A 17056-nucleotide genomic window follows, 5' to 3' on the forward strand; every position below is an offset into this window, starting at 1 on the left:
TTTATACACACCTCCAGTCTCCTGCTTTACACTGTTTACAACGCCGGTGCGAAGCCGCGCCCACTGCGCGACGATTGGCCGGAGGATTCCGAAGGCACGCCTACTTGAATCTGATTGGCTCGACGGAGTCCTGTGCGGTTGAAGAACTCAATGTACAGTATCTGCCGTTCCAACTAAGCACCTCACAGGCGTTCACCAACCTTTTGACTGTAAATGAGATGATTGATCATCAGGGGATATGTAAAGGTCATGGCCGAGAAAACAATACACTGAAAACTGCACTTATGATGACACTTCAATTCAGTTCTGCTCACATTTCAGCAGACGCTTTTGATTTATTCAAAACAACAAAGGTGATTCTGTTCCGTTTGCTTAGATGCTTTTATCCAAAGTGACTTACAAATAAGGAGCACAACAGGAGACATAATATTCACTGATGGAAAGATGTGCTTGTGGTTTTGTCCACATTTGTGGAAAGCAGCACTGTTATAGAATCATAATGATTGTGAATTATGACCCAACAGAGAGAGAGAGAAACAAAACGTTGACTCATATTAACTCATGATTGTAACAGTTATCAGTTTTAATCCATAGAGGTCGCTATTATCATTGTTCCAAGAGACATAAAACTTAATAAAGTGACATCCTGTTGTGATTTATATTGACTTGAGAATTCAAACGGAATTTCCAAATAAACAGGTGTTCCTAAATGACTCATGCTGCTGCATTTATCTTTTTTTCTCTAAACTCTTGTAAAATGAAAACTGATTTGAGAAGAATGCTGAACAAAATTATAATCACTTACTGAAAACAATGCACTGGCTATCATTTTTCACAGAGGTTTTCATATTTAAACAACAGATGGACTTCACTGTTGGCCTGGTTAATGGAGCTGTTTTATATCTCTGATCAATAGTCAAGATCTGGTTACTATACACAGGGAATGCAAGGAAATAAAATACAACGAACAGCATGCATATATAAACTCCTACTCACCCAAAGAATTAAACATTAACATGACTACCAGTTAACAGCTGAAGTCAAGTTTACATACACCTTGCAGAATCTGCAAAATGTTTATTATTTTACCAAAATAAGGGTGTTCATACAAAATGCATGTTTTTCTTTATTTAGTACTGACCTGAATAAGATATTTCACATAAAAGACATTTGCATAATATAGTCCACAAGTGTAAATAATAGTTGAATTTATCAAAATGATGCCCTTGTTCAAAAGTTTAAATTCAAATTTATTCCTAATGCTGTGTTTTTGTTTAGTGATAGTTGTTCATGAGTTCCTTGTTTGCGCTGAACTTTTAAACTGCCCGCTGTTCTTCAAAAAGATCCTTTAGGTCCCACATATTCTTTGTTTTTTTTAGCATTTTTGTGTATTTAAACCTTTTCCAATAATGACTATGATTTTGAGATCCATCTATTCACACAGAGGACTCATACGCAACTACTACAGAAGGTTCAACCGCTCACTGATACTCCAGAAGGAAACACGATGCATTAAGAGCTGGGGGTGAAAACTTTTTGAATTTGAAGATCAGGGTAAATGTAACTTGTTTTGTCTTCTGGGGAGCAGATAAGAATCTATGTAGCTTCTGAAGTTACTAAATAAAAAAAAATGGATAATTAGGCAAAATAAGAAATATGCACACAACCTCATTCCATTCAAAAGTTTACACCCCCCGCTCTTGATGCATTGTTTTTCCCTCTGGAGTATCATGGAGCATTTGAACTTTCTGTAATAGTTGCAATAGTCCCTCCGTTGTCCTCAGTGTGAAAAGACGGATCTCAAAATCATACAACAGCATGGTTATTACAACCAAAATCTAATATATTATACAAATCTTTAGTATTACTTGATAATTTTACAACCAAGACCGCACAACATTTCCAGTTGTCCTGGAGTTGCCTTTGTAAATTTAGAAGGGTTGTGATGTGGCCACATTTAATTTCAGAGGCCTGATGGTATCATCTCCATGAATGATGCATTAATATTTGCAGACATCTAAAATAAATCTCTTGGATTTAAATTTCACCCATACATCATACACTTCGAAATCCCACTGTTATTGCCTGTAGGACACACACAACCACATACACATCTAGGCTGCGAATATTTATTTGCTATTCTGCAAACATGAGAACAACAGCATTCCTATTTGAATTAGCGAAGACTCTCTAGGGACTCGAAACAACAGACAAAAATGCAACCCCGGGGCTCATTAAATGGAGTGATGAAAATTGGAATGCACATTGTTTTTCCTGGAAGGAGATTATCCCAGCAGAGATGCTGACGCTGCCTCGCATTGGCTTGCTGAGATAGGTAAATACCTTGTCCTCCTTTGCATTCAAGCGTGAGGACATCTGAGTTCACTTAGTCAAATCTCTCTGCTACTGAAAAAGGTGAAGTTTAATGGCCTCCAGGGTTGAATCAGTGTGACTGCAGTCTCTGGAACTCTGCATGCAATTTTCTATCTCTAGCTAGATAAGGTACAGACAGTCCGAAACAAAAAATAAAAATCATAAATTAAAGAAGTCATATCATAAGGAATCAAATTTTGCTTAATCTTTTGCAATAAAAGAACCCATTGTACTATTTAAAAAAAAAAACTTCCCCAGTCCCCAGCAAGATTTCTGACATTTGAAACTCAAAGCATTAATATATGACTGCATATTTACATGTCAAAGATGCTAATGAGGAGGTAGAATGTTATTAAAAAATATAAATAAACATAACTCTCACACACAAATGCTTTTTATAGCCCAACCAATGTTATAATTTGAGCTCAGAAGAGAGAAAAACTAATCAAAATGGTGTGGCATATGAAACAGAATCAATCTCTGTCTTGATGATTGAAGGTTTCATTTGGAAAGTCTGCACTCGGTCCTGGTTAAACATGCTTCAATTCTCTAATAAAGACATTGGCAAATGCAGAGCAGGCAGTGTGAGCCCGGTTCCCATTCCCAATTAATCTGTCACTTATCCAAGTCTGGAAAAACAGCCTGCGTATGCTCTCCGGAAAGGTAAACTTCCTGTGCGGATTACGCGGGGCGGACTGAGATGCCTCCTGTCTGGGTATCTGGGGTGGATTTCTGCCCGGCGAACTGTGGGAACTCCTACAGTCCTCCTGGGAATGTACGGCATTGGATAACGAGGGATTGGACATTTACAACGCCCATTTCTAATCTTAAGACGTTCTGCTTCATTTTTGTAGCCCTTATGTCATGGAGAAGATTGTTAAAACCATCGGTTTTGAGGTAGAACCTAAAAAAAAGTATTAAAAATCTAATGAAACCCAAATGGACCCTCTTCACCTTCTCAACGCATGTTTTTGGTCTTCCACCCTACCTTTCTCATCCCTAAATATCCCATTTCGTACACATCATATTAGCGTTTCATGTTTACTTTAAAACACCTACACACCTAAAGCCAACAGAAATCATATGTATCCACCTTATTTTGCACCGCAAAAGTAAGCCGTTTTGTTTGAATGTGCGAGACTTCCGCTTCATTAGCCGCTGTAGGTAAATAAACAGAAGAATTTTAAAAAAAGTGTAACTATTTGCGCGGTAAATCAACTCAGTGTGTTTATGATTATCATAATGAATTTAAATAACATGCACCAGTTTGCAATATCAAGCACCGACACTGGAAGCCTCGTCCATTAAACGAACTCCGCGCCCGGTCTCACGTTACAAATAAAGTGGATACACACCCGTGACCCAGTGAAAATATGACCCAGTGGCTTCTTGGACTTCCACATTCGCCCTCCCCAACTATTTGGATCAGCAGACATGTTCAGCCTGAAGCTCTGCCAATTCCTCGCCCTCGCTGGGCTTCTGGTCCCTGGCCAGTGTAAACCGTGACTGGCTCCAACAGATGAGGCTTAATGGTCGCTCCAGTTCCACCTGCCTGTAGCGTTTCAGCGCGGTGAAGAGCGTGTGCGTTCGGTGGCACACACATTCAGAACTCGACTTTACAGCTTTTCTCTATGTGAAAACGGCTTTTACAAAGCAAGGGAGAGGGATAGAGCAAAGGAAAGGTGGAAACGAGGAAACCGTGGAGCAAGAATCAGCAGGAAGACTATCACTTATAGATAAAAAAAGCCTATGTTCAGGATGGAACACAAGCTTACTGCATACTGAATACTGCAGTGTATGCACTGTATACTGCCTGTTTTTGAAAACAGTAAGTGAAACAAACTACATTACCCAGCTATGTTCCAAGAACCTTTTTCTAACGTTCCAATTATTGTGTGAAAACGTTCTTTATAAATGTTATTTGAATGTTTAAAACATTCCATTTTATATTGCCAATGTAAGTGAAATCATCAAAGGAAAATTACATTTTATCATTTTACAAACTTAAACGTTTTGACTCAAGTGGCAAGTAGTAAGGTTAATAAGACAGTGTCCAACTAAAACTAATGTTTTTTGACACTATTAAGTGAACCTGGAAGCCTGTTTCTGCCACTCAATAAAAAAGGTAATTGCCCCTGCTGAAAAAGAAAACAATAAAACCATCACAGAAAATTCTAATGTTTGCACTATACCATTACAAACATTACAAATTCAACTTCTAAACATTAAAACCATTAAAAATGTAGTGTGATTTCCGAAATGTTCTATTAGGATTTATTGGTTTTAACAAGCCACCAATAGAAGGTGACCAATTACCCGTAGAGACCAACAGTGTCCATTACAATTTCCATTAAAACCAATACAAGTCACATTATAACCAGTAAAACCATTACAAATTTTGATTGATTGATTGATTGCTTGATTGATACTTTTAATCCCACAATTCTGACTTTTTCTCGCATTTACTTTACATCTTCTGACTTTTTTGGTCAGAATTGCATGATACAAGCTCGCAGCTGCGAGTTATAAAGTCAGAATTGTGAGATATAAACTCGAAATTCTGAGTTTTTTTCTCAGAATTTTTCTCAGTTTTTTTCTGAGAATTTTTCTCAGCAATTGCGTCAGAATTGTGAGACAGTCGTAATTCTGAGAAAATCAATTCTGAAAAATAAAGTCAGAACTTTAAAGTCACAGACTTCTTTAAAGTCACATTTTTACTTTTTTTTTCAGAATTGCGAGTTTATGCCCACGTTCACACAGCAGCAGAATACGGTTGTCAATACCGTTTTTGAGTCCTTAATACGGTTAGGTTTGCACGCAGTACGATTATTTACGGGTGTGGCAACCGTATTCTATAACCGAACTCACATCCGTAAACATTCAGGACTCACAACCACATTCTCGGAACACATGCGCTGTGTGAACGGAACGGGACTGAACAACTCCGTCACGTCATTCAGTGCGAGAGAGGCGCTCTGCCGCACAAACATGCATCTACTGTGTGCGGTGTGGTTTAAGTTGTGTCGGTAACTTACACTGACGGAGAAATGAGTTGTGTGTCATCTGAAATTTTATATCCAGTCTCCACCGGACCCGCTCCCTCCCGTCAGTCAGAATTGCGAGTTTTTATCCCTGATTTTATTTCTCGTAATTGTGAGTTTATATCTCACAATTTTGACCTTATAATTTGCAATTTCTCAATTATCTCAAAGGAAAGAAAGTCAGAATTTTGAAAAAAAAGGTCAGAATTTGCGAAGTCAGAATTTTTATCCCATAATTCTGACTTTACGCAATTCTGAGAAAAAAAGTCAGAAATGCGAGTTTATATCTCATAATTCTGACTTCATTTTTCGCAACTGCGTTTATATTTCACAATGATGACTTTATAACTTACAATTGTGAGTGTATATTGTGCATTTCTGAGAAAAGTCAGAATTGCGAGTTTATCTCTTGCAATTCTGACTTTATAACTTGCATGTAAGAATTTATATCTCACAATTCTTTGTGAGATAAAAAGGTCACAATAACCTTTATTTTTTATTCAGTGGCAGGAACGGGCTTCTGTATAAAACAGGATGAATTACCCAGCTAACAAAAATGTTCTAAGAACGTTTTTCTAACATTCCCATTAAGGTATGAAAATATTTCTAAACGTCCTCTGAATGTTCAAAACTTTTAATTTTATAAATGCTTTAAAAAAAATGTTCTTGGTTATTGCCAACATGACAAAAATCATTAAGAGAACTTGAACACTATTAAAACCAGAAAACTTTGAATAAACATTCTATTAATGTTACTAGAAGAACATTTGTTCTTAACTTTGAGAGAACCTTACCAGAACATTCCCTGTTAGATGGGCATGAAGGTAGTTTGTCACATGACAATTGTTATTTTGGCTGGCCAATCAAATAACGGGCTAAGAAAGCCATTAAATACACTTTTGAATAATAAACATACAGAAAATGTGCATACTGTGCCAAGTCTGCATACTACATACTCTTGCAATAACTGTATTCTAATTCAAACAAGTTATCAGTAACAGCAGCACTTTCGGTCTTGACACAACACTGATTCACTTTACTCTTAAATTTAAAATGATGTTTGATGTTTGAAGGATCAAAGGAGGTGAGATGTTTTATGTAACTCCCATTATAACTGCATTGAGGACAAGTTCAGACAGGCGAGCCTCACACAGTGTTGACTATTAAAAATGAAGGTAAAATGCACACTCATGGAGAAAAAAAAGAAGTATTTGCATTCATTGCTTGTTGGACTACATAAAATTTTAATTGGGCAAAAAGCTCTAAATTAAAAATAAGAGAATTCTGTACATAAGCGTGAAACCAATTCGCTGGAATCAAAAGTAACACACTGTCCATAAATGACGTGTATGGCTGTCAAAACTAGATCAGACCCATTATAAATCAATAGCACTGTCTGCACTGGAAGCGTCTGTTGTGTCACGTCGCTCTTTCAGTTGATGGACACCTGCAGTTGGCCTATTTCTATTTTTGATGCACTGCAGAACTACTTCAGACATTTGATTTTCTCCAAGTCTAATAAAAAATTGATTTACAAATACATTTTTACTATTAATGGATCGCAACTTCATAGCCAGCTTGTACTAAATAAATAAATATAATATTATTTTTGATATATGTTTACTTGTTTTTAACAATATGCATGCATGCACAAGCTCCTGTGGGCCAGAAGCTCAGTTTTCATTGAAAAGAAAACTGGATAGCAATTATACTGATCATGTCTAGCCTCAAACTATAGTTCACCCCTCTGCAGAATCCCAACTGAATATTCTGTTCTTTGCCTGCTAAGAAATCCTACAAAATCATTTCATGATGCATACATGACAATCTGGATTTATTTCTTATTATATTTCCATTATTTACACTACTGTTAAAAATGTTGGGGTTGGAAACATTTTATGCATTTAATGCATATAATATTATTATTAGTGGTGTCAATCGATAAAAAACCAACTTATTAATCACACCTTTTTTTTTTTTTCTGAAATTAACCAGAATTAATCCCACCTAACATTAAAATTTTTAATTATACTTTTATATTGCAATAATTTCACATTCAATCTTCAAATTAATGTAGAAACAACATAAAGGAAGTATATTTTTGATACTTGTTTAATTACATTTTTTAATGACTGAAAGCAAGTATCAATGATAGCAACTTAAGTCTCTATGAAATTTTTAAAATTTTTCCTAATATTGGACCATTGACTATAGCAATTCAACATTATAATTGAGAGCATTCAATTTAACATTTATTAGACTTGATTGTTTTAAGTTCACTTAAATTACTTCACATAAACCTGTTATAATAACTGTCATATAGCTACCTGTGCCCTTCAGCAAGAAAATATAGCCACATTTAATAGGTATTAAACACTAAAATCTAAATTAAATAAAAGATAAAGCTTAAAACTACACAAGTTTGATTGATTTCCTCTTTTTTATTTTTTTTTTTCTCGATTAACAGACACAACAGCAGCTGTTATTAGGATATTTTGGCTGCTGTCTCTTTAAAAGCTTTAAAAGGTGATGGCCAAACCTAGCCCCGCCCCTGCGTTAAATATTTTAACACGTTAAATTGAAAAAAATTTATCGCCAGCGTTAAAAGAGAACTCCACTTCCAAAACAACATTTCACAAATAATTTACTTACCCTCTTGTCATCCAAGGTGTTCATGTCTTTCTGTCTTCAGTCGTGAAGAAATTGTTTTTTTGAGGAAAGCATTTCAGGATTTGAACTTCCAAAATGTAGTTTAAATGCAGCTTCAAAGGGCTCTAAACAATCCCAGCTGAGGAAGAAGGGTCTTATCTAGCGAAACCATCAATCTTTTTTCGGAAAATAAAAATTTGTATACTTTTTAAGCACAAAAGCTTGTGTAGCACAGGTTCTGGGATGCGCGTTCAGGTACTATTGAATTACGTTGAAAGGTCACGTGGAACTACAGACCCAGTGCTTACAAATAGAACGCGCAAAGACTAAGAATGTGCAATTTAGTCAATCGCAGTTGACAAACAAAAAGGTACAATGATGTCAGACGATTCTGAAGTTATAGGATAAAATAACATTAGTTTTTCGACATACTCTACCTTTTTGACCCGGAGTACACAGACGATGAAATCCTGAAATGCTTTCTTCAAAAAACATAATTTCTTTAGGACTTAAGACACAAAGACATGAACATCTTGGATGACAAGGGGGTGAGTAAATTATTTGTAAATTGTTGTTCTGGAAGTGGAGTTCTCTTTTAACGTGCTAATTCTGACACCACTAATTATAATATTATTTATTAATTACTGATACTTCCAATAGAAAAGCATAATTGAATAAGCAATTTTAATAGCCTAGAAAGTATATATATTGCAATGCAAAACATATGGCATTAAAATCCCATCTCATGTTCTCCCTCAACTTCAAAGTCTTATATTGCCATTTTATCTTTTTTTGTTGAGGGTGTCTGATCTTCTTTGCATGTTCACTTTGCAAAGACTGTGTCAGTACTTCTGCAGTGATGTAGGATGATTTTGAAATGATTTTTGTTGACGGAGAAAATACCATTGGAGTTTTTGGACATACCCTAACTGTCTTGAACCAGAACACAAAGAGTCCAGGGAGAGCAAGAAAAGACGAGCGTTCGAGATTAAAAAGTATTTAAATTGTATATTTTTTTGTTTAATGAAAATAACCAATCGTTTTGCTAGATAAGACCCTTCTTCCTCGGCTGGGATTGTTTACAACTGCATTTGGGATCGTTTGAAGCAGATTTAATCAGCATTTTGAAAGTTCAAAATCGGGGCACCATAGCCGTCCATTATATGGAGAAAAATCCTGAAATGTTTATCTAAAATAAAAAATATTTCTTTACGGCTGAAGAAAAAAAAAAAAAAACATGAACATCTTGGATGACAAGGGGGTGAGTACATTATCTGTAAATTTTTGTTCTGGAAGTGCACTTTGCCTTTAAAGCATGCAGAGCTGTTTGCAGGTAAACATTTTCAACCTAAAAGAAAAGCCAACAACATTAATCATTAAAAGATTTCACATATCGACTAGTTTGGGTTTCCATGCATCCTTTATTCCTTTATATGCAATACAATAACCACTGTGTTGCAATGAAGCAACAACCAACAGAAAGAACAATAATCTGTCTCGCGGCACATTTAAGGCTTTAAAGATATATTTAAAAAAAAAAAAACAAACAAAAAAAAACAAACAACAAAAAGAAACCTACACACAATAGTGTCTGTACCAACTAGGGTTTTCTCTGCATTATATTTGCATACTGTGATTCCAGTGTCAATAAAAATCAAAGCTAAATACCATTTACTTCATATCTTACATACCTATATATATAGAGAGAGATAGAGAGAGAGAGAGAGAGAGAGAGAGGGTGTACAGTACGGTTATCTTACAAACCAGCATTAAAAGAGGTGTAAATATTAATAATTACTGAAAAAACATTGTAAAAACATCAGTATCAAAAGCAATGACGGGCTCAGATGTGGTCAGTTTCTGCCATGCCTTAAAAAGTGTCTCAAGTCCACTGAGGTCAAAGAGCTTCATCTCCGAACAACAACATACATGAACCGCCACGGCATAACCTTACAGCAATACAACAAGTCAAGTTAACCGACAACAACTTCTGCTATGTGTTAAAAACATACAATCAGACGATCGCACCGGTTTGGTAGCAATCGACATCCTTCATTAGAATGGAAAACACTTCTGATTATCTTATGTAGTGCTATGGTGAAATGTCTACAAACACTGTCCTTCATCTGCCGTATGGGAGGGGAAAAACATTGAATGAATAATTATTTTCCTGTTTTTTTTTTATTCGTCCGATGTCTGGAAAAGAGGATGAACGTCAAAATGGTGAGGAGGTGTGGTACCTTATTTTTAATCTAGCGAAGGTTCAGTTTTCACAGTGATTTTCCCATTAGAGTAGCAGCGAGCAGGAGCCCAGAGAAAATCTTCAAAATTCCAGTTCTGAGAAATCATTGACAGGAATGTCAGAGCGAAATGTCTCAAAACATAAGGCTTATTGTAAGGTCAATGCTAAAAGCAAAAGAGAAAGCTTGAAATTTCACATTTTTTATACAACCCACGATTAAAACAATGTAGTGTTTAAGCCGAAACAATGCCCTGAATGCTGTGTTGTGACAAAGCACCATGTTTCACCGCTGAAAAGACAACACGACTCCTCTTTCCCACCGTATTCGAAGTAACAGACGGTACGTCTTCATCATTTATGGGTCAAGTCACTTCCACAGGTCTTCCAGTTTAATTAGCCCAAGTTACAATTATTTTGACCGAAATGTTAGCGGCCTTTACCACACAAACGCAAGTGCGTATGAACGCGCCTAAACACACACACACAAACAAACTGGCCATGTAAAAAAGTCATTACTGGTTTATCTTGTACTAATCTACCTGAAACATAAAATGGAATGCTATGACAATTCCCGCCAAAAAAAGATCATCAAAAAATATATAATAACCTGAAAATACCTGCACAATAAAAGTGCAGTTTAATTAACCCTTGAGGAGCATAAAAAAAAAACATCACCGAAAACAAGAGAAAAAATAAAATCAAACGCAACTTATTGAATGCGGTGCAAAATGTCAACGTTTCTTCATCAAGTATAAAAGAATAGAAAGTGGTTTGAAATCATTAAAATGCATTTCCCCCGTAGGGATGAAAACGCCCTGCTCCTAAATACCAAGAGAGAGACTTCAGCTTTTTTCATTTGCAAGTGCAAGTACTGATGGCGTCCTCGGCCCTGGGTGAAGGGGAACCCAACACGACACGTGTGAGCTTATGTGCGCCGCGTCTTCAGGAGGTAGCCAGCTCGAACGTGATGAACTGTTTGAGTCTCTCGAGGTACTGAGCGTAAAGCTCGATGTCATTGTGCCCGGCGCCTTCCACCCACAGAGGCTCCACGGCGCGCGGACATCGCTCGTAGATGGCCAAGCCATGGGAGAAATCGATCACTTCGTCTTCTGTGCCGTGGATGACCAGGACTGGAGATGCCACTTTTGACACCTTGTCGATGCTGAAACATAGAAGGACACAAAAACGTTGTATTAGACATAATTAGTAAATCAATGTGATGCTTGAGAACTTATTGATTTTTGTTTTTAATTGTGGTACATCTAATCCACTTTACAGGTTTTCTGGTCAAGCAGTGTCAAACTAAGACAGGAAGAGACCATCTTGCATGCAAAGGAATATTTAAAGTGATCAACAACAGTTTGTTTTCTTTTTACATGCCATTTAAAAGGAAATGTAACCCTGGACCATAAAACCAGTGATAAGTAGCAAAATTATGGTTCAAAAAGTATGGGTCGAAATTATTGATTTTTCTTTCATGCCAAAAATCATTAGGATCTTAAGTAAAGATCATGTTCCATGAAGTTATTTTGTAGGTCTCCAACCATAAATCTATCAAAACTTAATTTTTGATTAGTAATATGCATTCCTAAGAACTTCATTTGAACAACTTTAAAGGTGATTTTCTCAATATTTTGATTTTTTTGAACTCTCAGATTCCAGATTTTCAAATAGTTGTATCTCGGCCAACAAACAAACCATACACCAATGGCAAAGCTTATTTATTTATATTTCAGATGATGTATATAATCTCAGTTTTAAAAAAAGCCCCTTATGACTGGTTTTGTGGTCCTGGGTCACAAATATGAAATGGTTGATGCCACAATAACCAGTATAAAAACTTGTAGATTTCATAATAATGCTGTGCACCCAAAAGAAATAAGCAGTTGTTGGTACTAATATCAGTAAAATGGATTCTCAGTTGTTGAAGAACACTCATTTTAACTATGACTATAAAAAAAAAAAAAAGAAAAAAAAAAAAAAAAATACTAATTTAAGGATTGCCAGGATTTTCAAGGACTTTTCAATCACTACTTTATTGATTTACAAGGACCTTTTATGCAACCGACCCCTGATCTAAATCAAATGATTTGCGATACGCGATTTGAAGGCCCGATCTGAATCAAATGAGTCGCAATACACAATCTGATCAAACTGCTTCAAAACAGTGAATCATGTTATGATGCAATGGTTTTAAATGAGACCCTGGATCACAAAACCAGTCATTAGGGTCAATTTTTCAAAATTGAGATTTATACATCATCTGAAAGCTGAATAAATAAGCTTTGTTAGGATAGGACAATATTTGCTCGAGATACGACTATTTTAAAACCTGGAATCTGAGGGTGCAAAAAATCAAAATATTGAGAAAATCACCTTTGTTGTCCAAATAAAAGTTCTTAGCAATGCATATTACTAATCAAAAATTAAGTTTTGATATATTTACAGTAGGAATTTTACAAAATATCTTTACTTAATTTCCTAATGATTTTTGGCATAAAAGAAAAATTAATAATTTTGACCCACACAATGTTATTTTGGCTATTGCTACAAATATACCCCAGCGACTTAAGACTAGTTTTGTGGTCCAGGGTCACAAATGTTTCTTAAAATCACTACAAGCCATGTCAAAATTAGAAAATGAATGGATCTTTAATTTGATCTAGTTTTTGCTAGTGAATCACTTCAATCACAAAAGTCAATCTGAGTGTTTCCCGTGTAAATGACTCACTCAGTTGATTTGGTTCATCTGTTTCTCTTTTTGCATCTTCAGCCATGTTTACATGACACTATCAGTTCTACTACTGGTTTAGCTTGACAGTTTTAGCTCAACAGTTTTATAACATTAACATTGTCTCTGAATAATTCAAACACTTTTCAAGTATATCTTCAGAAATATTGCTATTGTAATGGGTCTTCCAGGCCTGAAATTTTAAAAAAGTCAAAGCACTTTAAGCACCTTGTGCAAATCCTGGCAGTAAGATTCAAAGAAATTAATACTTTTATTCAGCAAGGATACATTAAATTAATCAAGTGGCAGTAAAAACTTTTACAGTATAATGTTATACTTCTAAATACTTTTAATTCAAATAATGCTGTTCTTTTGAACTCCGCATTCAAAAAAGATTTCCACAAAAATATGAAGCACCACAACTGTTTTCAACATTGATAATAATCAGAAATGTTTCTTAAGCAGCAAATCAGCATATGATTTCTGAAGGATCAGGTGCCAGTGAAGACTGGAGTAATGATGCTGAATTCAGCTTTGATTACAGGAATAAATTACATTTCAAAAGATATTCAAATAGAAAACATTTTTTTTTAATTAATATATCACATTATTACCGTTTTGCTGTACTTTTGATCAAATAAATGCATAACGCAGTAATACAATGACAAATAACCCATGTCCATGTGTTAATTCTAACACTCCACACATCACAGAAAGCAGTTTACACCGAAATGTCTCACTCAGCATATTGTCTATACTCATATAACTGCAGTGAACACAATTTATAATGGTGATCATAGGTTAATATCCACACCAGCTCCACCACAGCCAGTACAGCTCTCCTAACCCAGGCGTGATCCTCACAGGCCTGTCCAGAGGAAAGTCAAACAGGCATGCTAATTAATTTGTCGCTCAACATGCCTAATTGTTGCTTATTTTCCTCATTGGTGCACAGGCAATCAAATTTGAGTAAGTGAGGAGATTAATGCGTGACACAGGCTGATGGAATAATTACACCGCCTATGAAGAACGATGCAGTTATACAAACACCGACCAAATAAATATGCAGCATGAATTTCAACCCAACACATTCCAGTGGATGACTGACAAAGTGTGAATACTGTATTTTTAATCAGGCAACACACAGGGGAACGCTTTATTAAATTGATAGGGGAGCTCTAATTGAAAGGACTATTTTAGCCAGTCAGTCTTTCCCTTGTCGATTTCACAACTTATGATCAAATAGAATATTTTATGAGATTTGAGAGCCAAGTAGAAGGATCCCATGACCAAGGAGGCCTATAATATAGTGCAGTTCGTCTGAGTTTGAACACTTTTTCATAAGAGGCACTTGGTGTTATGCAAGTTTCTGGAATAAAATGCATGAAATGTGTCACTCATTGTTGTGTTTTTATTCAAATGGTTACTTGTCTGTGTAGGGTATCAGAGCGAATCAGACAAATGGAAGATTCGATCAGAACATTTGGTTGAAACCAAAGAGCCAAATTCCACAAAGAGGCCCAGGACCACGTCATAAATCTGTCCAGGATACCCTGGCCCCAGCCAGCCTGAAGTAAGCCTAACCAACCAACTTTCACAGCTTTGAACAACTTGCAACATTAACACAAAGAACACAATTATTGATAATCCCAACTCAGAAAGGAGATTGTCAATTTTGGGGCAAGAAACCTAAGATTAATGGTCAAAGATACAGCACATCAGGACCATAACATGAGGAAACTTTGTTGGGTGGTGCTCCCCCACCCAAGACAAGAACCAGACGGAGTTCCTTCTAAGTTCCTTTGTTCCTCAGAACATGCCCCTAGTTCACAGAATGGCAGAGAGACTGTCCCTTTTACCCAAAACGATGCTTAAAAGGACTTATGAATGAACATCAGACCATTGCATAACTCCCTATTATGTATGTTACCCACACATTATGTTCTAAACTGTATGTCCTTTTAATAACTATTAAATAGCTTAAGGGTTTATATTCATGTTTGATATGTATGAGTTTGAAAGTTCATGCTTTGAACGTTTCTACCGATCAATTCTTTGTCAAATGCATTGTATTCATGTTATAGAAATCATGGCCAAATTATACTCTGCAAGAGCGGGAAAATTCTGACCATGTGGCTGACAAGATAACGTGTTGATTTATGTTTTGGGAGGAGAAACACAGCAATATCCCAAGTTAAGACAACTTCTAATTGGTCAAGACACCATTTTGGGAAGTGTCCAAAGCTAAAACCACAGGACACCATAAAATTAGGCTTTTAGTTTGTGCTTTTTGCCATCTCTTTTAACCATGCTCCTAGCCATCATTTTTGCCGCTGCTTTTTGGGGGTTTTTGAACGCTTCCTGGCTTGCACGCCAGTCACTCCTCTAAAACGAAAACATGAGGAGATCGTCACATTTCTCTCTTTTACTTTAATCTTTTCCTTCCGTTGAGAGTTTCGTGTTCTAAATTAAGTTCTGCCGCTAAGCCGTGTCTCAGACTTCGTGCCCGCCTTAAGACTTCAACCAGCGTACACGACTCCACCCTCCAGCCAACGCCCAAGACATCACTTCCAACGACCATGAACTTCCAACCAATCAGCAACCTTGGGGAACCCCTTTCTGCAACGACGTCATCAAAGGAAACCCCTTAATACAAAGGCAATGCAAGTACAACCTCCAGATTCTAGCTGAACTGGTGCATTTAATATAAAGTTTAATAACCTCATTGAGAAACTCACTGCAAGGGTTAATTAAATGATTGATGGTTGTTCAGGTCTAAGCAACTGCATATACATATGCTATAAACTTGGGATTTCATATCTCACTCTTCCAAACTCAGTCCTTCTTCATTTTCTCTCTTTCTGCAACTTGTATGAATGTGTGAATGCGCGTCTATGTGTTAGATTAGTTTATGTGTCTTAGGTTTTTCCAATAAATTTTTATTCATATTGAAAAGAGAAGTATCTTGTGTTTTGTGCTTATAAATTAATGTCTTAAACTGCCGACCTTGTTACCGTGCTAATAAATAGTGTTTTCACTATACTTTGGATATTAGTATCCAGTACAGAGTTGATGTTATACGGCTCGCTCAATGAATCGCTGGCCGATTCATTGATCCGCTGTAAAACGGAGATTCTGTTCAATCTTAAATGATTCCCTTTGAGCTAAATTGACTTAAATCCCTTACATGTGCATTCCCAGATTTTAGTTTAAAGGGACAGTTCACCTAAAAATGAAAATTGGCAAAACTGGAGTTAATGTGACCATGCTAATTTGATATAATTCCTACTAAAAGTTTGGATGGGATTTTAGCTTTATGCCAATAACCTTCGGTTATGTCACTGCTGTGAACTATGATTTTCTACTTGCTATTGCTTGTCAGAGGCAGGTGGAACATTTCCATTCAATAGTACATTTTATTGAACAAAAAAATGTAAAAACACCACTGTGACCAAGAGTCATCATTAATATTTTCAGGATGTGAAGAGAAAAACTGTCAATTTTAAACAAGCAGATCTGCAATGCTAGCATAAAGCTAACAAACATCGACTAACAGTCACAAAACTGCATTCTGTTTCTGTGAAGTCTGTAAGGGAGCAGAATTGATTCGAGGCACTGGTTGGCTTCACCTTCACCTGACTCATCTTTTTCTTATTAAAAACTGTACCACCTCAGCACACTTAATCCAAATGTGTTTTTCCTTCTTTTTCCCCCATCCTGAATGATTCATTCTTGCCTAGTTTTGGACTTTACATCAATTCCAGGATTTGCACCTGACATTTCGCTCTTGCGAAAGACACCACACTGACTGGTCGTGTTGTTATGATACTGGAATGTCTGACTTTGATCAAATACTTACAGACTTCACAGAAATAGCAATATTAAATACCATTTTCAATACCATGAGGGGAAAAAAGACATTTAGGAAAGAAAATCTGAACAGTATCTAAGTATCTAATATACTTTTGGTCATAGAGGGTGCGTTTACATGACAATGTTTTTAAACTAAGAATGGAAAAC

At 36.2% G+C, this 17056-nt stretch overlaps 1 protein-coding gene across 1 annotated transcript in view; it reads right to left on the reverse strand.

Moving 5' to 3' along the window:
• Nucleotides 1-9472: 9472 nt before the first annotated feature.
• Nucleotides 9473-17056, reverse strand: part of abhd17c (abhydrolase domain containing 17C, depalmitoylase) — a 47548-nt gene continuing 39964 nt past the window's right edge. Inside the window, exon 3 of the mRNA XM_051114424.1 lies at nt 9473-11467. Within this exon, the coding sequence (XP_050970381.1) occupies nt 11248-11467 (220 nt within the window). The 3' untranslated portion in view covers nt 9473-11247. The remainder of the gene's footprint in view (nt 11468-17056) is intronic.

This window comes from Labeo rohita, chromosome 7 (assembly GCF_022985175.1).
Source record: "Labeo rohita strain BAU-BD-2019 chromosome 7, IGBB_LRoh.1.0, whole genome shotgun sequence".
NCBI classification, from domain to species: domain Eukaryota; kingdom Metazoa; phylum Chordata; class Actinopteri; order Cypriniformes; family Cyprinidae; genus Labeo; species Labeo rohita.